The sequence below is a fragment of the Dama dama genome, chromosome 13, assembly GCF_033118175.1.
Source record: "Dama dama isolate Ldn47 chromosome 13, ASM3311817v1, whole genome shotgun sequence".
Classification (NCBI taxonomy): domain Eukaryota; kingdom Metazoa; phylum Chordata; class Mammalia; order Artiodactyla; family Cervidae; genus Dama; species Dama dama.
This window is the reverse complement of record NC_083693.1, coordinates 15,510,934-15,535,613: the sequence shown is the minus strand read 5'-3', so window position 1 is coordinate 15,535,613 and position 24,680 is coordinate 15,510,934. Positions and strand designations below refer to the sequence as shown.

Below are 24,680 nucleotides of genomic sequence, written 5' to 3'. Positions count from 1 at the left end.
AAAGCGTCTTGTCCCGGGGGCAGACCACGCTCCCACAAAGTCAGGCAGACATGCGCTCTCCCTCCGGGGCTGGGGCCAAGGCAGGCTGGCCAGCTGAAAATGCAGCAGCAGCCCCAGAACACAAAGCAGCAGGCCTCAGAGACGTGTAGCAAAGGCTGCCTGTCTTCCTCGCCCGTGTGGAAACGCACGCTCAGGAGAGCCGTGGAGGTGGCGGTCCCATGATGTTTAGGGAGACACATGGTCGGGGAGGGAACGGCCCAGCGACCGCCTGGAGTCTGTCCCGCTCCAGCCGGCTGCGTCCTGGCGCCCTCAGAGCCCCAGCTGCATCTGCCGCATCAGCACCCCGGGAGCTGAGCCAGGGACATGCGGCCAGCAGCGCAGCGACCTGGGAACACAGGGAGGGGCAGACAGGGACAGGTGATGGGGCACCTGTGGAAGGAGCTCATCCCAAGGCTGGGTGGGAGTGCTGTTTGCAACGCCAGGCCAGTGGGGTGTGCGGGGAGGGTGCTCACAAGAGCACGACCTACCAGCATGACTCGGGGCCTTCCTAGGGACAGAGGGGACCCAGAGGGGACACACTCACATCGCTGGCTGCACCATCCAGACCCCACCCTGGAGGGGGCTGTATTCTCTAGCAGTCCCTCTGACAGGGGTCCCTGAAGCAGCAGCAACATCCCCGGGGCACATTCTGGAAACACATTCTGGAGCCCACCCCAGACCCAGTGGATCATCAGACAGCCTGGGGGGGCAAGCTGTCTGCATCCACCAAGGCCTCCAGCATCCCTGGGCTGTGGGAACCAGTGAGCCCTCAAACACGCCACTGGTCTCTGCTCACCAGAGAGAGGCTTGTTGTATGTTTCACATGGTAATTGAGTCAAATTGATGTCATTTTTCCTCCAAACAGAACTCGCCTGGAATGTCTCAGGTTTTCGTTCCATTCTGTGGTTGTTAAGGAAGCTAAAAACAACCAAAGCTCTGTCAAGTGGCCCCATTTTCCAGTTTGGCTGCCCAGAGCCAGGACTTCGAGTGTCAGCACCACCTGTTTCCGTCTGCAATTTGTTCTTTAAGCTATTCCTGCTGCGGTGTCACCACCACCCCCAAGCAAAGGAAAGCAAGTCACGCACATAAAAAGGCACTACAGCACCTCTGGAAAATCAGCCAGATCTTTGGATCACTCAGGGCACGGGCTGCAGCTTGCTGACAGCTCAGAGATCCAGGACCGGGCGAAGTATCTCTCTCGACACGTAACTGCACAGGTAAGCGTACATGCAACGGGGAGAGGACTGCTGGAACACACAACCCAGCGGGACCCTATCTCCTTCTCAGCCAGGAGGGAGGGATCTTTGAAGACACCACGGAGCCCTGCAGCAGCTTTCCAGCTGACTCACAGCAAAGCTGAGCGCCGGGGCCCCACTCCCCGCCCTCCCGTCACCCACAGAAGCACCTCTCCCACTGCCTCCCGGATGCCAGGATGACCCTGCCGGCCGGCTCCTTGTGTCAGGGTGATGCCTTCCCTTCTCAGCAGAGGGTCAGTCATCACAGAGGCGTCCTCAGCTGCCCTGGTCACTTGCTATCACCTGGGTCTTTGTGTAGCATTTTAAAAATTTGCACAAATTTCACTAAGCTATCTGTTGGGGACTCTCTGTTGGTGCTACCACATGAGCTCCATGAGGATGGGAAGTGCCGTGGTCCCTACTTGATTCCTAGAAAAGTCCCCAGCACATATTAGGTACCCAGTAAAAATATAACTGAACGGAATTACTGAGTGCATCTCATTTTATTTTTTTATAGTGGCAAAATATACACAGGGTTTCCCAGGTGGTGCTGCTGGTAAAGAATCCACCTGCCAACGCAGAAGATGCAAGTGGGTTCAATCCCTGGGTCAGGGAGACTCCCTGGAGGAGGAAAGGACAACCCACTCTAGTATTCTTACCTGGAAAATTCCATAAACAGAGGAGCCTGGCAGGCTACAGCCCATGGGGTCGCAAAAAAAGTCGGACATGACCGAGCAACTGAATGCACACACAGCACACACAAAATACATATAACATAAAATTTACCGTCTTAACCATTGTTAAGTACACAGTTCAGTGGCGTTAAATGCACTGTCATTATTGTGCTACCATCACTACATCCATCTTCACAGCTTTTTTGTCTTCCCAAACTGAACCTCTGCACCTATGAAACAACTCATTCCCCTCTCCCCTTAGTCCTGGCAACCACCACTACTTTCCGTCTCTATAAATATGACTACACCAGGCACCTCTTATGAGTGGAATCATACAGAACCTGTCTTTTTGCGATTGGCTTATTTCCTTAACATAATGTAATCAAGGTTCACCTACATCATAGCACGTGTCAGAGTTTCTTTCCTTCTTAAATTTGAATAATATTCAGTTATGTATGTGTGCATATACATACACACACACACACATTTTTGTTTATCCTTCAATGGATATTTAGGTTTGTGAATTATTTATGAATAATGCTGTCATGAACAAATAAATATCTCTTAGAGACCCTGCTTTCATTTTGTGTATATACCTCAAAGAGGAACCACAGAATCATGTATCTTGTGAGTGAACCTCTTTTATGCTCTGGCCTGTGTAGAGTCTGGACACTTTGCTGGGATTTAAAAAATTTTTCTTTTTTGGCTAAGGATGCTGTTTTCATTGGGGAAAGCTCCCTCACTGGGTGAGCTCTGGATGAAGGAAGGAACCCTCTCTCTACTGCAGAAACCAAAACAGGTGAAAACTCACTCTGCCTGCCACAGAAGCCTTGGCTGGGCGCCGGCAGTGAAGAGATGGCCACACAGTGGCTCTAGGACCACAGCCACACTCGTGCAAGAGCTCAGCCTGCTCTCTCCTGCTGGCCTCCCTCCCTGCAGCCTCCTGCCGCTCACCTTCCCCCAATTCTGATGCTGGTGACCCAGCCTCCCTTTTGATCCTGGGCTCCTTGGTACACACCTCCTAACACAATTCCTCCTCTGCTTCAGTTAGCCCAGGTGCAGTTCTTCTCAGCTCAGTTCAGTTGCTCAGTCATGTCCGACTCTTTGTGACCCCATGGACTGCAGCACGCCAGGCCTCCCTGTCCATCACCAACTCCCGGAGTTTACCCAAACTCATGTCCATTGAGTCGGTGATGCCACCCAGCCATCTCATCCTCTGTCGTCCCCTTCTCCTCTCGCCTTCAATCTTCCCCAGCATCAGGGTCTTTTCCAATGAGTCACCTCTTCACATCAGGAGGCCAAAGTACTGGAGTTTCAGCTTTAGCATCTGTCCTTCCAATGAATATTCAGGACGATTTCCTTTAGGATGGACTGGTTGGATCTCCTTGCAGCCCAAGGGACTCTCAAGAGTCTTCTCCAACACCACAGTCCAAAAGCATCAATTCTTTGGTGCACAGCTTTCTTTATGGTCCAACTCTCACATCCATACATGACTATTGGAAAAACTATAGCTTTGACTAGACTAGACAGAGCTTTGTTGGCCAAGTAATGTCTCTGCTTTTTAATAAGCTATCTAGGTTGGTTATAGCTTTCCTTCCAAGCAGCAAGCAGTTTCTTCTGCTTACAGTCAAAACCCTTGGCTGAGCCATGCTCACTCCTCTCTGGGTCACAGAGCTTCTTTCTTCCCTGTTTTAAATGGGACCACTCTGCCTGATGCCAGGCTTGTTTCATTACCTCTTCTATGCTTCACAAGTCCTCAAGAACAACCAAAGTGGTTCTGTTCTCATCCTTTCTTCTGGTTCTCTATAGACTGACTCAACAGGACTCAGAAGTGAATTCATTTGTGGCAGCCGAGCATGCTCTCAGAACAGTTTTTGCCCACTGCACTTGTTTTATCAGCTCCATCTTGATACCTCCTCCCTGAAGGACAAGGTGTGAGCTGGGAAGAGAGACAGGGCTGAAAGGGACCACCCACAGAACAGGGTGGGAGGTGTAAATATGTAATTGTATTTATGTAGAAACACTTCCTGCCAGAGTTTAGGACACCACATCTGTGTGATATGCTTAGAATACAAAAGACTTTTCAGAAGTAAATTAATCGAGGAATTAGAAAGGGAAAGCCAGTGTTGACACAACTTCAGTGCTAAATCCTTTGCACAGGATGTTAGAAAATGGTATTAATCACTCATTTATGAGTTCACAATGCCACAAAAATTTCTTAATCATCTATACATGTACAAGGTGCTGGGGAAACAACAATGTAGGCATACACACAGCCCTACCTTAATGAGCTTATAGATGGCATAAACAGCAGGGTGGGTTTTTAAAAAATTCTGTAAAATATGCATTATATGAAATTTACATCTTTAAGTGTATGGTTTAGAGGCATTCAGTACACTCACACTGTTGTGGAACAGTCACTATTTTCCATCTATAGAACATTTTCACCTTCTCCAGTTGAAACTCTGCAGCTCTTAAACACTCCCTGCCCCGCCGGAGCCCCTGGTAACCACTATTCTGCTTTCTGTCTCTGTGAATTTGACTACTCCAGGGACCTCGCGTGAGTGTAATCATACAGTGTTTGGACAGTTTACTTTTGTGACTGGATTATTTCATTTAACAAAATGTTCTGAAAGTTCATCCATGTCGTAGCATGATCAGAATTTCCTTCCTTTTTTAAGCTGAATGATAATTGAGTGCATATACCATATTTTGTAAATCCCTAAAGAGATGGGACTACCAGACCATCTTACCTGTCTCCTAAGGAACCTGACCCCTAATGAATGTGGGTCAAGAAGCAACAGTTAGAGCCTTACCTGGAACAAATAACTGGTTCAAAATTGGGAAAGGAGTATGACAAGGCTATACACTCCCCCTATTTAACTTCTATGCAGAGTACATCATGCAAAATGCTGGGCTTGATGAATCACAAGCGCTAGAATCAAGAGTGCTGGGAGAAACATCAACAACTTCAGATATGCAAATGATACCACTCTAATGGCAGAAAGTGAAGAGGAACTAAAGAGCCTCTTGATGAGGGTGAAAGAGGAGAGTGAAAAAGCTGGCTTAAAACTCAACATTCAAAAAACAAAGATCATGGCGTTTAGTCCCATCACTTTATGGCAAATAGATGGGGAAACAGTGGCAGATTTTATTTTTGGGAGGGCTCTAAAATCACTGGGGATGGTGACTGCAGCCATGATATTAAAAGATGCATGCTCCTTGGAAAGAAAGCAATGACAAACCTAGACAATATATTAAAAAGCAAAGGCGTCACTTTGCCAACAAAAGTCTGTATAGTCAAAGCTATGGTTTTTCCAGGAACCATGTATGGATGTGAGGCTGGACATAAAGAAGACTGAGCATTGGAGAATTAATACTTTTGAACTATGATGCTGGAGAAGACTCTTGAGAGTCCCTTGGGCAGCAAGAAGATCAAACCAGTCTATTCTAAAGGAAATCAACCCTAAATAGTCATTGGAAGGACTGATGCTGAAACGCTAATATTCTGACCACTTGATGCAAAGAGCTGACTCATTGGGCTGAGTCTGGGAAAAAGACCCTGAGTCTGGGAAAGATTAAAGACAGAAGGAGAAGAGGGTAGCAGAGGATGAGATAGTTAGATAGCATCATCGACTCAATGGACATGAATTTAAGCAAACTCTGGGAGATAGTGATGTACAGTGAAGCCTGGTGTGTGGCAGTCCCTGGGGTTACAAAGAGTTAGATGCACCTTAGCAACTGAACAACAACCACCACAACAACCACATTTGTCTACCTATTCATCCTTCAGTGGACACTGAGTTACTTTCTCCTTTTGACTGTGCTGAAAAATGCTGCTATGAGTGTGGATATACAAGTTCATGACCTTGCTTTCATTTCTTTTTGGTTTATACTCAGAAGTGGATATTATAAATTCTATTTTCTTAAGAACTATCACGCTGTTTTCCAAAGGAATTACACCATTTTATGGTCCCAAGAAAAGTACACAAGGCTGCCCATTTCTCCACATCCTTGTCAACACCTATTATTTTACATTGTTTTAGTAATAGCATTTTAATGGGAGTGATGTAATATCTCACTGTGGTTTAGATTTGCATTTCCCTAATGATCAGTGACACTGAATATCTTTTCATAAGATTACTGGCCATTTGTGTATCTTCTTGGAGAAATGTCTATTTAAGTACATTTTAAAATGAGGTTGTTTGGTTTTCATTGTTGTTGAAATCTCTGTATATCCTGGATATTATCAGATAGGTAATTTGTAAATATTTTCTCCCATTTTGTGCTCTGACTTTTTACTTTGTTGATAGTGTCCTTTGGTGTACAAAAGTTTTAATATTTGGTGAAGACAAATCTACCTGCTTTTTTATGTTGTTGACTGTGCCTTTGGTATAATATTCAAAAAAATTATTACCAAACGAATGTCATGAAGTTTTCCCTTTTCTTCTAGGATTTTTATAGTTTTTAAGCTCTTACATTCATGTCATTAACCCAATTTGAATTAATTTTTCTATACGATATTAGGTAAGGGTCCAACTTCATTCTTCTGCATGAACATAAACAGCCTTGCTATTACCATCTGTTCAAAGGGCTGTCATGTCCCCACTGAATGGTCTTTGTAGTCTTGTTGAAAAGCATTTGACTACCTATGTCAGAGCATATTTCTGGGCTCTGTATTCTATCCCATCCATCTGCATGTTTGTCTTTATGCCAGTATCACAGTTTTTTGAGTACTATTGTTGCTCAGTTGCTAAGTTGTGTCCCACTCTTTGCAACCCCACGGACTGCACCATGCCAGGCTCCCCTGTCCTTCACTATCCCACAGAGCTTGCTCAAACTCATGTCCATTGAGTCAGTGAAGTCATCCAAGCACCTCATTTTCTGTTGCCCCCTTTCCTCTTGCCCTCAATCTTTCCCAGCATCAGGGTCTTTTACAATGAGTCAGCTCTTTGCATCAGGTGACCAAATTATTGTCAATTATTAACCAATTATCATCGTCATCAGTCTTTCCAATAAATATTTAGGATTGATTTCCTTTTCCTTTGTAGTATTTTGAAATCAGGAAATATAAGTCTTTCAACTTTGTTTTTCTTTCCAAGATTGTTTTGACTGTTCAGGGTCTCTTGAGATACTGTGCAAATTTTAGAACGAATTTCTCAATTTCTGCAAGGAAAAATGTTGTTAGGATTTTGCTAGTGACTGCATTGAGTCTGTACATTGCTTTGGGCAATATTGACATCTTAATGATAAAACTTCCAATTCACGAACATCAGTATTTCCATTTATTTATGTATTCTGTATTTCTTACATCGATGTTTTATAGGTTTTAGTGTACAAATTTTTCACCTCTTTGATTAATGTGTTAAGTATTTTATTCTTTTTCACATTTTTGCAAATGGAATTGTTTTCTTAATTTCTTTTTCAGATTGTTCAATTTTGGGTACAAAAATATCACTGTTTTGTGTGTATTGGTTATGTACCCTGCTAATTTGCTAGATTATTAGTTCTAATTTTTGTGTCTGAGTACTTCATGATTTTCTATAGGGCTCATGCTATCTATAAACATATAATTTTACTTCTTCCTTTCCTAATTGGATGCCTTTTATTTCTTTTACTTGATTAACTGCTCTGGCTATGACTTCCAGTATTACATAGCACAGAAGCAGTGAAAGAAATCATCCTTGCCTTGTTCTTGATCTTAGAGGAAAAGCTTTCAATCCATCACCCTTGAGTATGACATTCACTAAGGGTTTTTCATATATGGCTTTTATGATGTTGAGGTAGCTTCCTTTTATTCCTATTTGCTGAATTTTTTTTATCATAAGATGGATTTTAGCAAATAGTTTTCTTTTTTCCATCAACTGAGATGATTATTTGTTTTTTTTCCTTCCTTTAGTTAATGTGGTATATTACGGTGCTCATTTTTGTATGTTGAACCATCCTTGAATTCCAGAAATAAATCCCACATTGTCATGGTGCATGATATGATTTTGGTTTGCTAGTATCTTGTTGAGAATGTTTGCAATAATATTCAAAAGGGAAATTTTTTCCTTAATCATAAGGAACTATAGCACTCTTAGAGTGTCTTGATCTGGCTTTCATTAAAGGGCAATGCTATCCTCATAGAAAAAAGAAAGCATTTTTGCCTTTTCAGTTTATTAGAAGAGTTTGAAGAGGATTAATTAATTAGTTCTCCTCTAAATGTATGGTATAATTTACCAGTTAAGCTGTCAGATTCATGGCTTTCCTTTGTCAGGAGATTATCCATTACTGATTTGATATCCTTTTTAGTTACAGGTCGACTCAGATTCTGTCTTTGTGATTAAGGCTTGGTGAGCTTTGTGTTTCTAGGTATTTGTCTAGTTCATCTAGGTTAGCTAATTAGATAGTGTACAGTGGCTCACTGTATCCTCTTGTACCTCATTTTGGTTCTACAGAATCGATAGTCATGTCCCTGCATTCATTTCTGATTTTAATAATTCAAGACTTTTTACTAATCAGTTTGCTGTTGTTGAGTCATTAAGTCATGTCCAACTCTTTGTGACCCCATGGACTGCAGCACACCAGGCTCCTCTGTCCTTCACTGTCTTGTGGAGTTTGCTCAAATTCATTTCCATTGAGTCAGTGATGCTATATAACCATCTCATTCCCAGCATCAGGGTCTTTTTGAATGAGTTGGCTCTCTGCACAAGGTGGCTAAAATATTGGAATTGCAGCTTCAGCATGAAGCTTCAGTCCTCCTAATGAATACTGATTGATTTCCTTTAGGTTTGATCTTGCAGTCCAAGGGACTTTCAAAAGTCTTCTCCAGCACTACAATTCAAAAGCATCAACTCTTTGGCACTCAGACTTCTTTATGGTCCAGCTCTCATATCTCTATATGACTACCAGAAAAACCATAGCTTAGACTGTGCAGACCTTTGTCGGCTTTGACTACAGTGAAGAACAGGGAAGCCTGGTGTGCTACTGTCCATGGGGCTGGCAAAGAGCTGGACACGATTTGACGACTGAACAACAACAATCTTTGTTGGCAAAGTAAAGTCTCTGCTTTTTAATATGCTGCCTAGGTTTGTCATCACTTTCCTTCCAAGGAGCAAGCATCTTTTGATTTCATGGCTGCAGTCACCATCTGCAGTGATTTTGGAGCCCAAGAAAATAAAATCTGTCACTGCTTCCACTTTCCCCCTTCTATTTGCCATGAAGTGATGGGACCAGATGCCATGATCATAGTTACTGAATTCACTTTTTCACTCTCCTCTTTCACCCCCATCAAGAGGCTCTTGAGTTCCTCTTCACTTTCTGCCATTAGAGGGGTATCATCTGCATATCTGAGGTCGTTGACATTTCTCTTAGCAATCTTGATTCCAGCTTGTGATTCATCTAGCCCTGCATTTTGCAGGATGTACTCTGCATAGAAGTTAAATAAACAGTGTGACAATATGCAGTCTTGCCATACTCCTTTACCAATTTAGAACCAGTCAGTTGTTCTGTCTGGTTCTAACTGTTACTTCTTGACTTGAATAGAGGTTTCTCAGGAGACAGGTAAGATGGTCTGGTATTCCCATCTCTTTAAGCATTTTCCACAGTTTGTTGTGATCCACATAGTCAAAGGCTTTACTGTAGTCAATGAAGCAGAAGTAGATGTTTTTCTGGAATTACCTTGCTTTCTCTATGATCCAATGAGTGTTGGCAATTGGTTTCTGGTTCCTCTGACTCTTAAATGCAGCTTCTACATCTGGAAGTTCCCAACTGATGTATTACTGAAGCCTAGCTTTAAGGATTTTGTGCATATCCTTGCTAGTGTGTGAAATGAGTGCAGCTGTTCAACAGTCTGAACATTCTTTGGGACTGGCATGAAAACTGACCTTTTCCAGTCCTGTGGCCACTGCTGAGTTTTCCAGATTTGCTGACAAATTTACAAAGCACCAACTCTTTGGCACTCAGACTTCTGAGTGTTGAGTGCAACACTTTAACAACATTCTCTTTTAGGATTTTAAATCCTAAGGTGCTGAGTGCAGCACTTTAACAGCATACTCTTTCAGGATTTTAAATAACTCAGCTGGAATGCCATCACCTCCACTAGCTTTGTTCATAGTAAAGCTTCCTAAGGGAAGCTTTTTTTTTTCACTTGACTTCACACTCTAGGATGTCTGGCTCTAGGGGAGTGACCACACCATTGTGGTTATCCAGTTCATTAAGACCTCTTTTGTAAAGTTCTTCTGTGTATTCTTGCCGTCTCTCCTCACACTTTTCTGATTCTGTTAGGTCCTTACTGTTTCTGTCCTTTATCATGCCCATCCTTGTATGAAACGTTCCCTTGATATCTCCTATTTTCTTGAAGAGATTATCTAGTCTTTCCCACTCTGTTTTTTCCCTTTATTTCCTTGCATTGCTCATTTAAGAAGGCCTCCTTATCTCTCCTGGCTATTCTCTGGAACTCTGCTAAAGATTTAATCAGTCTAGCTGAAGTTTTATCGATTTGGTCAGTTTTTCTGAAGACTCACTCCTTGGTTTTACTGATTTATCTATTGTTTTTCTATTCTTTATTTATTTCTGCTCTAATCTTCCCTTCCTTTTGCCAGACTTGAGCTTCGTTTGCTCTTCTAGCTCCCTTAAGGTGTAAAGTTAGGTTATTAATTTGAGATCTTTTTTTAAAAAAGTAAGCATTTTACAGCTATACATTTCCTTCTGAGTACTGCTTCCATTGTTTTCCATAAGTTTTGGTTTGTTGCATTTTCATTTTAACTCAGCCTTATGCATTTTCTCATTTCCCCTGTGATTTCTCCCTTGACCCACTGGTTGTACAAGAGTGTGTTGTTTAATTTCCACATATTTGTGAATTCTCCAATTTTCCTTCTGTTACTGATTTCTAACTTAATCCCACTGTGGTTAAAGAAGATACTTTGTATGATAATTTTTAAACCTGTGGAGACAACCTGTGAATATATACAGTATATCCTGGAGGATGTCCCATGTGCATTTGAAAAAAAGGAATATCCTGCTATTGTTGGGTAGTGTTCTGTATATCTTGTTAGATCTAGTTGCCTTATTGTGTTGTTCAAGTCCTCTATTTCCTCACTTATCTTCTGTCTAGTTTTCCTATTCACTACTAATAGTGTGTGTGTGTGTGTGTGTGTATATGTGTGTGTGGAAGGGGAGAGCTGAAGTGTCTATTATTACAGAAAACTGCAGACCTGTCACTACAATTCTATAAAGTTTCTGTTTCATATATTATAATGATCTGTTATTAGGTACATAAATACTTATAACTGTTCCATATTCTTGCTGTATTGAATCTTTTATTATATACAAGATATCTTTGTCTCTTCTAACTTTTTCTGACTAAAGTCTATATTGTATCATATTAGTATAACCACTCCTGATCTCTACAGTTACTATCTGTATGGACTATCTTTTTTATTCTTTTGCTTTTGATTTATTTGTGTCTTAATATAAAGTCAGCCTCTTATACACATTGGAGCATTTCTTAGATCCATTCCACTAAACTGTCTTTAAAAACAAAACAAAACAATTTTTTATTTTGTGCTGGAGTATAGCTGATTAACAAGCAATGTTGCAATAGTTTTAGGTGAACAGGAAGGGACTCAGCCATACATATACATGTATCCATTCTTCCCCAAACTCAATCTGTCTTTGGACTGGAGAGTTTAACCTATAATTTAAGATAATTACTGACAAGGAAGGACTTCCTTCTGCACTTTGCTATTTGTTTTCTATGTGTTTTATAGCTTTTTCGGGTGCTCATTTCCTGCATTAGTGATTTTTTTTTTTGCATGTTTCATTTTTTATGGTGAAATTTTTAAATTCCCTTCTCATTTCTTTTTGGGTACATTTTATAGCTATTTTCTTTGTGATTACTATGAGCATTATATTTAACATCCTAAAGTCATAGCATTCTGATTTTATACCAGTCTAAATTCAATAGTACACAGAAACTCTGCAACAAGATGGTTTTTTAAAAAGCAAAAAAAAAAAAAAATACGGAATTATAAATCAAGACAAGAACCACCAAGGAAAAAGCAGACTGCTATGATAAAGAAAACAGGTGGCCTTTTCAGAGAAGTCAGCAAGGAGGGTCTCTCTAAGGGGACATTCACACGGAGACATAAAAGACAGAGGAGTCAACTCTGTATAAAGTGGGGCAAAGAACATTCCTGACAAAGAGATACTACAAGTGAGAGAGGAGCCCACGGGGGTCCCTGGGAAACGGTGGTGCATGGGGCAGGAGCTCATGCTGGCATGGAGCAGGGAGTGAAGCCCGCAAGAAGCAGGTGGGCCCCGGCCACACCGCCTGGGAGGGCAGAGGGGGAAGAGTTCCACATCCGCCACAAGGGAAGCCACAGAGCGCCTCAGAGCTCCTAGCGACAACGTCCTAATTCTGTCGGAAGAAGATCCTTCTGGCCATTCTGTAGCAAGGATACAAGAGGGAAGACAATGGAAGTGAGGAGCCCAGGAAGAATAGCCCTGCAGTTGTCGAGATAAAAAACAATGGCGGTCAGTCCAGAGTAGAGATGGAAAGAAAGGGCAGATCTGAGGGATGACCAGGTGGGACAGGGAACCCTCAGCCCAGGTTTGAGACCTCACCCTGTGAGGCACTCACTGGCTCTGCACCCCAAACTCCCCACAAGCCTCTATTTTCTTCTCTGTAAAATGAGAATGAGGAAATCTACCAAGGATGAGGAGGAAGTGACATGAAATCATGAAGCTTCCATCTGGACTAGTCAATACACCACGAACACCCTTCCTTCCTCTCAAACATGGGCCATCAGGCTACTGATTGATGTAGACCTAATTCACGACAACCCTGTGATGCTATGAAAACTGTGAGTACTTGACACCAAACTCCCAAACCCTGCCAACTGTGGGTGGGCTCTCACACACCCAGGCCCCACAAGCCCCCTGGCCTGACTTGGGGACACGGACTTGTCTGGGTTTAGCCCCTGTGGTCAGAGTGGCACGTAGGAGTTGGGTCAGTCCCCTGCCCACAGAGACCCAAGTGGGAGGGCGGGCAGGGGGGGTGGGCACTTGGACATCAGCACCAGATGGTACTGGAGAGAAACCAATGGAACGAAGGCAGCAACCTCTCCAACAGATTTCCTTCCAAATCCAGAGGAGCGAAGGAGACAGAGCTGTTTCAACACTACACGCCCACAGAAAACACAGTCCACCAGGATAGAGACGGCGGGCTGGCCTCCCCTTCCTGCCGGCTGCACCCGAAGGCCTTGTCTAGTGACACAGCTCCTCAGTCCAGCCACCACCCTTCCCTGGCATCCCAGCTTAGAGATGATCTTACTGGGGATCTTACTGATCCCCTTTCTGAAACAGTTATGGGCAGGACAGACAGAATTCTTTGTATTTTTAACACTAGGGTTTGAGAAATTGAAGGATGCTGGAGGTGGTGGAGGGTGGCCTTGTTTAAAGCAAGGTACATTGTCTGAATGCGACTGGTTCTTAACTATTCCAAACAGCAAGTCACAGAGCAACAGAAACGAGTTGCCGGTGGTGAGAATCGGTGCAAGCAGGTCGGGTGCTCTGCGTCCACTTGTTTTCTGGCCTCGTCAGACCAGCCAAGAAACTCCAAGGAGCAGACGACTGATGGGCTAAGTTTCAATGTGCAAATGCCATGTGCCCTGCACCAAAGTGGCATGCCCTTCTCAGGCAGGCCTCGTTAAGAAACATCTAAATCCCAAACGAATGTAGTTGGCCCAGATTTGCCCTCAAGCAGCAGGATCTGGAGCCGCCAACATCTTAGTATCAGCAGCTGAAGAGGCGTGAAGAGTGTCACGTTGAATCCAAGCATCACCACCACTCAGCCTGTCTTTCCGTTCTTACAGCTCAAGGGGAGACCAACACTCCCACATACAACCCCTCTCCGACCTGTGATAAATGAAACAGCGGCCCTTGTCCACATGATAAAGTTATGAAAGCAAATATCAAACTGGGAGCTTTGCCTTATTACTACTTTAGCTGTTGTAATGAATGTTTATTCCCTGGACTTGTGCCCTGGACAAAAAATAAATAAATGAGATGAAATTACCTACAGGTGAGAGAGCCTGGTGCTCAGCCAGCCCCCGCAGCCCTCCCCCTGGGCTCTGCTCCGGGCGACTGCAGCACCGCAGCGCGTCGTTAACCAGCCGCCAGGGAGGCCAGGGCTCGTGCAAATGCAGGGCTCGGGTATTTCTCAGAAATCAGGGCCAAACACCATTAAAAGCTGAAACAGGAGCAATTCCACTTCTGGGTACATACCCAAAAGAAGTGAAAGCAGGGACTCAGGCTGTACACCCACGTTCACAGCAACATTATTCATAAGAGCCTAAAGGAGGCAGCAACCCGAACATTTATCAATGGATGAACAGACAAAATGTAATCTATCCATACGATGGGGTATTGTGCAGCCAAAAAGGAAGGAGATTCTGACACCTCCAACAACATGGACCAACCTAGAGGACATCATGCTGAGTGAAAATCAACCAGTCACAAAAGAACAAATACTGTTTGACTCCACTTGTATATGAGGTCCTTAGGGGTGTCAAATTCAAAATGGAAGGGTGGCTGTTGGGGCTGGGGGAGGGGAGAATGGGGTGTCAGTGTCTAATGAGCACAGTTTCAGTTCTGAAAGACAAAGGAATTCCGGGGACGGATGGTGACAATGGTGGTACAGCAATGTGAATGTACCTAATGTTATGGAACTGCAGGCTTAAAGGGTGAGACAGAGACTTTTATGGTATGTACTTACTATCATAAATTTTAAAAATCTGGAGAAGGAAAGGAAGGAAGGAAAAAATGGAGAGGAAGGAAAGGGCGGGGGGAGGAAGGAAAGAGCGAGGGGAGAAAGGAAAGAAAAGAAGTTAATAGAATTCCTAGAGCTAATGACTTTGAAAGGGAGGGTGACCTGGTGCCTCATGGTGTGCCCGTGTCCACGGATCAGCCCTGGACCAGTGCCCCAGCCGGTCCACACTGCTGGGCTTTGCAGACGAGCCCGTCCTACAGGGAGGTCTGTGGGTCCAGAGGGTAACTCACCTTCAAGACTCCACACACCACCAAAGCAGCCTTGGCCTCGGGGCATGGCCTGTCTGCGGTGGGGGTGGGGGACGGACGGTTTCCTGCAAATCGATACGCGTCCCCAAAGCAAGCATTGGCAAGTCAACCAGACAGAGGTCGAGGTACCGGAGTCTTGACTTCACAGTGGGCAGGAATACTGTGGAGCTCGCCATCCCCACCAGCCGAGGGTGAGGATTACAAGGGTTAGGCTTATGATCATCTATTTCCCTGTGGCTTGTTACAGATGGGCCTGGCCCGACGGCCACAGCCCTGCCAGTGACTGCCTGTGTGACCTGGGCCATGCCTCCAGCCTCCCTGTTCTTGGGCCGCCTCCAGCATCTCTCAGTCACTGTGGCACAGCCAGGGCCTGGCCCTTTCTGCTTCCCATGAGCTGTATGTGCACTTGTCACCAGGCACAAGACGCCTGGGGTGGCTAAAGGCCCGGAGGTGGTTAAGCCCCTGCCTCGCGGCTGCTCATGCAAAGAAGGCCAGCTCAAAGTGGTTCTGACGCTGCCAGCTCAGAGCTCAGAGCAGGGCTCCTGCCGAAGGTCTGTCTGGGCCTAAACCCCACACTTGTACCCCTCACCTGCTTCCCTCTCCAAAGTCCTCCTTGACCTCAGTTCCACCCAGTGAGGCTCTTTTCTCTTCTCTCCCTCAGCCAAGATCTTCAACAATGCTGTTTTTACTCCTTCACTTCCTGATCTCATCCCAGTTTGCCCCTACACAGCTTCCACCCCCAGCAATCCCTAAAGTGAGTGAAAGTGAAGTCATTCAGTCCTGTCTGACTCTTTGCAACCCCCATGGACTATAGCCTATGAGGCTCCTCCGTCCATGGGTTTTTCCAGGCAAGAGTACTGGAGTGGGTTGCCGTTTTCTTCTCCAGGGCATCTTCCCCACCCAGGGATGGAACTCAGGTCTCCTGCATTGCAAGCAGATGCTTTTACCCTTTTACCATCTGAGGCACCAGGGAACCAATCCCTAAAGCTACTCCTTTGGGGCTGGCAACAGCATCAGGCATTGTTAACCACTCCCTTCCCACACCTCTCACCTCGCTCCTTAAGGACAACCCACACCGGGTCTGTCTGCCTTCCCGCCCGGCCCTGACCCCAGAACTCCACTGTGCCTCTGCCGGCATCTTCTCTCTCCCCACTGTGCTCTGCTCAACCCAGCCAAGGCCAGCCACACCAACAGCTGCAGCCCCAGCCTCGCGCCCAGCAGCCTTAGTCCCTTCATCCACCAGGCCCGCCATCCTGAGCTCCACCAGCGAACTCAAAGCTAGCTTGTCCAAACTGGAACCCTCGCTGTGTCCCCAAACACTCTTCTCCTTTTCCCATCCAGTAGCCCTGCCAACCACCCAGGCAACCAGAGCATAGCTCATCGGTACCCTGGGTCTCTCTTGCCTCTGCCTTTCCAGGCCAGACACCCTGTCCTGTGGGTCTCTCCTCCCAGCACACCCTCCTCCCCACAGGATCACCTCCTCCACCCCCACACCTGCCCCTTAGTTCAGACGCTTTCGCCTCACACACTCCACTCTCAGTGCTCCTTCTTGCCTTTCCAACTCCAGTCCCCCCAGGTGCAGCTGTGGGGCTGTCCTTCCAGACCTTAGTCCATGTATGTTTCTGCCTCCCCTCGGGAGGCCTCACCCGCCCTCCCCATCCTGACTCTGGGCACCCACCTCATTAAGGCTGCTCCCCTCCTGGCTGCAGCCACACCAGTCCACCTGTCCTCCCCAAGATGTACTCCTGTGGCAGTGACCTGCCACTGCTCCCCAAATCGGGCAAGAACCCTCACTTGGCTGAAGGGTCAGCTCTTTCATGATGCCCCCACACTTTGGGGTGATCACTCCCCAGCCCTCCACCTGGCCCCCAGTGCTCCCTGCAGAAATGCCTACTCAAGCACAGATGCTTCGCCCATCTGTGACACCACTGCCTTCTGTGGAAAGGACCGGGTCTTTTAGGATTTGTAACTGGCACCTACCACAATGCCAAGAGATCTTCAAAATTGCTTGTGAGGAGAGTGGATGGATGGTGGAGTGGGGATGCACACAAACATCCTTCTGTGTCTGAAGTTTGAGGTGGCCAGCAGCTCCCTACCTGCCCACCATGTGACCTTTCCCTCCTCCACCCATTCATCAAATCAGAGGAGACACAGCTCCTTCCCTGGTTCCCTCAACTAGGCAACCTCTATTCCTCTCATAGGACCAGCTCTGTTTTACACTAAAGTCGGATATTGATTCTTTGTACTAGACAGTTGGCTCCTTAGAGCAGGACTGACTGACCCAGCGTTGAGTCCTCTGAGAGGGGCCTTCACCCACAGAAAGGGTCTTGGGAGGCCTCTAGTGGGGAGCACGGGAGACTCCCATAGCCAGAAGACTCCTACCACCCGGAAGACTCTCATCACTGGGCAGATTCCCATCACCGGGTGGACTCCCACTACCAGAGGACTCTGGTCCCCGGGCGGACTCCCACACCAGGCGCACTCTCACACTGGGTGGACTCCCAATTCGGGCGGACTCCCACACCAGGCGGACTCCCACTACCAGAGGACTCCGGTCCCCAAGCGCACTCCCACACCGGGTGGACTCTCACACCGGGCAGACTCCCACTACCAGAGGACTCCGGTCCCCGGGCGGACTCCCACACCAGGCGCACTCTCACACCAGGCGGACTCCCACTACCAGAGGACTCCGATCCCTGGGCGGACTCCCACACCAGGCGGACTCCCACACCGGGCGGACTCTCGTCACCGGGCGGCCTCCCATCCCTGGAAGGACTCCCATCCCCCAGCGGACTCCCGTCACCGGGCGGACTCTCATGGCCCCGCGGACTCTGACGCCGGGCGGCCTCCCATCCCCGGGCGGACTCCCACACCGGGCAGATTTTCGTCACCGGGCGGCCTCCCATCCCCGGGCGGACTCTCATGGCCCGGCGGACTCTGACACCGGGCGGCCTCCCATCCCCGGGCGGACTCTCATGGCCCGGCGGACTCCCACACCAGCCGGCCTCCCATCCCCGGGTGGACTCCCGTCCCCGGGCGGACTCTCATGGCCCGGCGGACTCTGACACCGGGCGGCCTCCCATCCCCGGGCGGACTCTCATGGCCCGGCGGACTCCCACACCAGGCGGACTCCCATCCCCGGGTGGACTCCCGTCCCCGGGCGGACTCCTGTCCCCGGGCGGACTCTCATGGCCCGGCGGACTCTGACACTGGGCGGCCTCCCATCCCCGGGCGGACTCTCATGGCCCGGCGGACTCCCACACCAGGCGGACTCCCAGCACCGGGCGGACTCGGGCACTGACCCCTCACCAGCCCGGCTCAGCACTCAGGCCTCTGCCTAGGGCGCCCCCCACCCCCGTCCCCTGTGCCCCACCTGCCCAGGGGTGGCAAGTCTGCGTGTGAGCCCACCCTGGAGCCAGGAGCAGACGCCCGCGCCGCGCACAGAGCCCTCTCCAGGGGCAAGCAGACTCACCATGTTCATGACGGTAAGGATAAACCTCTGGGCGGCCTCGGCCCCGTGGTACTGCACCATGTCGGCGTCGGCCACCACCAGGGTCTCCACCGTGTGTTCGCTGGTCAGCCGGATGGCATTCCTCCGCCGCCGCCCGTCCCGCGACGGCCGGCCCCTCCTCGACTTCTTTTCTAGAAAACAACGGAGACGTTCGTGCAGCACTTTGCGTGTTGGCTTCCTATCCACGTGGTGAGCAGGGCTCTTGCCACACCTCCCCAAGAGAACGACCAGTCTTCCTGGCCAGCGGCTGGGCCTGGCGCCCCCTGCCCGCCTCTGCCGCAGCCAAGCCTGCGCATCTGGGGCCAGATGTCACGACGGACATGCCCGTCCACCATGGCAGCGAGGAGAAGAAAGGCTGAAGACCACAGAACAGAAAACCTGTCCCTGTGGAAAATGAAGAGGACAGTCTGTGGAGGATAGGAAGCCTGGGTCGGGCAGGGAGGGTTAATGACCCAGACCCACAAGGCTCTCTGAAAGCGCCAGGACCCATTGCTGGTAACTGGGGCCAGCGAGCAAAGACCTGGAAGTGGGTGCCCCAGAGACGGAGCGGATAGTCAGGAATAAGGAACCATTAGCAGACAAAAAAGCAGTATTTCAAAAAAAACAACAAAAAACCAAAACACAATAGGAAAAAAAAAAATCACAGGACACACATCGAGGCCAAGATTTGAGTTTGCTGTTTCCTCACCACAGGGAAGGGCTATTAGTAAACAGTGAGTAACCCTCTGCTGACTCTTCAGATCAGTTGACTTCCTAGAAGACCTTACTTTGCTAAACAGCTGTGGTTACTACTCTTGAGTCCCACGTCAGAACATCTGGACACTTAAAGCCACCATGTAAGGACTGACATACAGATTTGTGGGTGCAAATACCTCTGACCAATATCAAAGGCTGATGTCAATAACATGCGCTTTCAGGATCCGAATGTGAACAGAAAGGCAGTTCCTTAATTTGATAGCTATTATTTCCATTTTTACATCAGCCCACATGGAAGCCTTTCTTTGGGATTGGAATGAAAGTCTTCCGTGTGGGCTGATATAAAAATGGAAATTAAAAAAAAAAATTAAAAAAAAAATGGAAATAATAGCTATCAAATTAAGGAAGTGCCTTTCTTTCTCTCCTTAGAAGAAAAGTTATGACCAACCTAGACAGCTTATTAAAAAACAGAGACATTACTTTGCCAACAAAGGTCCGTCTAGTCAAAGCTATGATTTTTCCAGTAGTCATATATGGATGTGAGAGTTGGACTATAAAGAAAGCTGAGCACCGAAGATTGGTGCTTTTGAACTGTGGTATTGGAGAAGGCTCTTGAGAGTCCCTTGGACTGCAAGGAGATCCAACCAATCCATCCTAAAGGAAAGCAGTCCTGAATATTCATTGGAAGGACTGATGCTGAAGCTGAAACTCCAATACTTTAGTCACCTGATGCAAAGAACTGGCTCACTGGAAAAGCCCCCCATGCTGAGAAAGATTGAAGGTGGGAGGAGAAGGGGACGACAGAGGATGAGATGGTTGGATGGCATCACTGACTCAGTGGACATGAGTTTGAGTAAACTCTGGGAGGCCTGGAGTGCTGCAGTCCATGGAGTCGCAAAGAGTCGGAAACAACTGAGCAACTGAACTGAACACAGAAGCCAGCTCTGCTACAACCTCTATGCAATAAACTCAGCCCATAGATGTACAAACTGGTTTCATACAGTGACTCAATCATTCTAGAACCAAAGATGCACACAAAAAAACCTGAAATACAGTTCATAGTGTATAAACAGAAACAGTCTGTGCAGTGAGACAAACTGAAAAACAATCTACAACCACAGAGGAAGCCAATGATGGTAAAACAATGGGCAGCCATGTAAAGCACAATTGTAAAGATTATTTAGTGATGTACAGAGAAGCACATATAAGTCTACATATAGTTAAATCTCAGGTTGGCAATGATTTAACACACAAGCATCTTCAGGCCCAGAGAAAATAACCTTCTTTAGGAAGAACTTAACTAAAATACAAATCATGGGTGATGTGTGATCTTCATTTTCCTTTTTTTCCTCTGTATTTTCCAAATTTATACAATGGAACAAGTACTTATTTATTTAAAATATTATCCCTGAGTCTGAGAAAACCCCAGAAGTCACTTTTAAACTATAAACAATAAAACAGAGGGCCTGGGGAGCAAAATATGTCATCTGACTTATCACAGAAATACAAGACAAAATGTATGACTGTTTTGTCAACCTGCAGGGTGGTTCCCTCCTCCCCAAAGCCAGGCTCACCTCCCATGGAGACTTCCAGGCCCTAGGAGTGGAATTTGGGAAGGCAGGGTCTATTCTAAGAGAAAAGATATGGTCTCAGATGGTACTGCCTTTGCACATGGCCAGAATGAAAGAGGCCCCTGGTGGGCAATCTCTCTCTGGACATACACTCACATTCACAGAGTCCCTCTGAATATGAGGAAGGTAGACCATGGGCAACTCCAAATCCTGAGCTCAGCATGCTTGCCAGGCACTCACTGCCTGATCAGGCCAACCTGTCCGTCTTGGAATATGCGATAAGCCATGTCATCCTCACTTTAAAGCAGCAGAAGTGAAGGGCCACCCAAATAGGAACTTTGCTGTAACCACACACCCACATTTTCCAAGGCGATGAAGAGACAAACTGTGCCGCAGCTCCTCCCTAAGCTGGGAGTTATTACCCATCTTTCCACATCCCCAACTCATGGATTCCTCTGCAGCTACTCCCCACAGTGGCTGCTTATTTTCACCATGTCTGTGTTTTCTGGTTCCTACATGAATAGAGCTGCATTTTTAGCAGTGTCTAAAGGATGCATTAGTAATATTTCTCTGGAAGATGCTGCGCTGAAACAGGTGAGTGGTGAGTGCTTTCCTAGAAAGGTAACCCAGCACTTCCCACCAGAGGAGCAGGTGACCCCTGGACTTTTCACAGAGCAAAACACTGCATGGGCCATCTGTCTTTCAAGTAGGACCAACAAGAACTGCCTCCCCCCTCCCTGATGGGCCTGGGAGAGCTAATAAATGGTGCCACAAAGGGCATAATGCTGCACGTTAACATGTGCCCAGAATACTCAGTCATGGGAAAAACACGACAGCCAGGGGCTCTGTGGTCACTAAAGGGTTTGCAACTACAATGACTTCGTCTGCCCCTTTCACCCCCAGCCCCAGGCCCAGTACATGTTGTGAAGTAAACACTCACTGAATGAGTGCATGCTTGAGTGGATGGATGAATGCATGGATGAATGAGTGAGTGGAATCCCTATTTCCCAAATAACAAAGCTGAAGTCAAGCACTGGGCAGGGGTGGATTTGGCCCTAGAACCCAGGCCTCACCCCACAGCTCTGACTCTCCTGCCTGCCCTGCTTTGGGTGTGAGCAGGCTCCTCAGTGTCATCTGAACTTAAAACACAGGGACAGGAAAGGCCACAGAAAACTCAGCAGGAAAGGACTCTGTGCATGGCCTTGGCTGCTGCAGGACCTGAGCGGCGGGAGGAGCAGCCTTCTGCCTCCACGCGCACCAGGCCCTCGAGTCAGAGCAGCAAGTACACGGCCGGCCCCCAGGGCACACGTGCTCCTGCCTGTGTCCCCTCACCAACAACCATGAACTGGGGCTGTCACACGGCAACCATGCTAGGTTGGCTGGTGATCCCCCCCACACCCCGGTGCTCCATCCTTTCCCAAGCATGAGAAGAGGAGCCTCAAGACTCGAATCAGATCCCCACAGCCAGCTGGGTTTCAGGAAATCAGAATTTTTCATATTTCACGGGACAGTGTGGTGTCCAGGCCGCATACTGAACACCCCTTTCAGGGACGTCTAGGACAGCAAGCCCTCATCAAAGGCAATACTCTTTCTGCAGTGGAATGAGTACATAAAGACACTCAGCAGTCAGCATCCAGAAGCCTGGATTGGGGAACAGCAGGTAAGAGAGTGAGGACCTGTGTTCTCTCTCCCTAGATGTGGGAACAGGGGGAGCAGGAGGCAGCTCACCGCCCCCCTCAATCCCTGCTCCCAGCAACCCCTCCATCAGCAAAGTTCTACAGTCATCACGCCTGATGATTCTTCCTTTCCTACAGGGAGAACAGAACCATAATCTATTTTTACCTTTAATTCCATGAACTACATCAATATTCCCTAATAAAGTCTCAGCAATACCAATATTCACAGATGAGAAGCATATTGAAAAGCAAGAAGAAAAACATCTATTTCAGAATAACATGGGTGCTGAATTTAGACCTCACAGGAGAGGTCAAAATTGAGGCCAGGCAGGCAGGCAGCCACCTGGGGGCCCTCCAGGCTCACTTGGTAATCAGCTGTCTCCCTCCACTGTGGGAACTGGGGAGGCGGCCCTCACCCCACCGATGAGGACAGACCGCAGCCTGCGAGGCCCCGGCTCTGTTGTCACAGACGCCGGGATCACTCCCAAGTCCAGCCCAGCAGTGTCTTTTGCCAGAACGTCGCTGGGGCTTGGTGCTGACTTGGTAGACTTTCGATCTCGGGCTTCACATTATTTTTCTTACATTTATTTTCCCTTTGCCCCAATTATCCATTAAAGAAGAAAATTGTGTGTGTTTATGCAAGTTACCATGAACCTTGTTTGGAACAAGATGCCGGAGAGACGACAAAGAAGGAACCAAAGGCATTCTAAACATTGTAAATTTAGCATTTTCAAATATTAATTATTCTAAGAGTTTGGGGAGTGTTCAAAATGCTGAGCAAGTATATAATTTACTGTAGTTATTAGTTTTGCTCTTGGTAAAGTAAAAAATAAGCTCAGTTATGAATTGTCAAGCTCTCTGTAGAATAGATACTGCTTTAGTTTAACGACAACAGAGTATTTAGGTATTCAGGTGGGCTGCCATCTATGGGGTCGCACAGAGTCGGACACAACTGAAGCGACTTAGCAGCAGCAGCAGCAGCAGGGAAAACCAATGCATAAACTCCAAAATACTTGGTGTAAGAATTCAAACAGTGGAAGCCAGCCCTGAAATTACTCTGTGTGCTGCAAGGAGGATCCTTGCAGGTCTGATTCTATAACGTCATCTCCAGGGAAGACCTCAGGTTATTCCTCATGCCAAATGAGCCCTGCCAGCTGCAGAAGCAACTCAGAGGGAAAACAGACACTGTGGAGGAAATGGAGGCAGCTGCCCAAGGACACTGGGCTCTTCACACTGGGAAGACAAAGACGGGCCTCTCCCCTAGGAATTGGGTGGAAGGCATCCAACATGCTTACAGAGTCAACGAGAACATGCACACTTAACCTGAACTTGGCGTTCAAGCCAGAAACATAAACATTTCCCACACGCGGCACTCAGGGTCCAGATACAAGAACGTCCCCACCTGGGTACATGAGCGCAGTGGACAACCAGAACCCTCAGCACCACGGAAGAGTCCAGAGCCACGTGTTCTTTTAGCTGCACTGACCATGGGTGTTCTCCAGCTCTCTTGTGGGCAGGACGAAAACAATCCCATCGGAAGCCCTTGCACCACTGTGATGTGTGGCCAAGAATTCACCTGAAGCCAGAGGACGGCCACTTGTCCCTCGTTCTCATCTGGAGGCACTGATCGGGGATCTGCACCCAATCCCCTGAGATCTTTGTAAGCCCTGGGGAGAGGAGTCTGCACTGGCAGGACTGTGGCTGGCTGTGGAAGGACAGGCCCTGGTGCCCAGAGTGAGCACAGGGCGCCAGGAGCTCTTTGCCCTGGGGGCCGTGGAGGCAAGCAATGAGATGCGTGGCAAGCAATGACAGGAATTCTGAACAGAGATGCGGTTTGGGGCAGACCAGAGCGTGTGCCTAGCTCAACCACAAGCTACTTGTGGGACACTGGGCAAGCCTCAGAACCTCACCAAGTCTACGTGACTGTCTCCAAAATCGGAATGATCACACCCACTTCACAGGCTTGCACACTGACTGAGATGCTCATGGAGCACTTAGTTCATCCTCTGGGATGTTACGATTCTTCAATAAATGGCACCCTAATTGCAATGACGATTATGATTCTGGTGGCAGCCAGGTCACCTAGTGGCCAAGGACAGCTTTAGAAACAGAATGCTTGGATTCAAATGAGGGTCCCCATTGTTCTGTCTGATCTGGGGTAAATCGTGTGCCGTCTGCTAGCCTCAGATATCTTATCTACGAGGCAGAGGGACAAC

The 24,680-nt window shown here is 47.4% G+C and overlaps 1 protein-coding gene across 1 annotated transcript in view; it reads right to left on the bottom strand.

Annotated features, from left to right (window-relative positions):
- The window catches only part of ADAMTS17 (ADAM metallopeptidase with thrombospondin type 1 motif 17), a 392,337-nt gene that overhangs the window by 309,962 nt on the left and 57,695 nt on the right, over positions 1 to 24,680 (bottom strand). Inside the window, exon 4 of the mRNA XM_061159720.1 lies at positions 18,483 to 18,652. Within this exon, the coding sequence (XP_061015703.1) occupies positions 18,483 to 18,652 (170 nt within the window). The remainder of the gene's footprint in view (positions 1 to 18,482; positions 18,653 to 24,680) is intronic.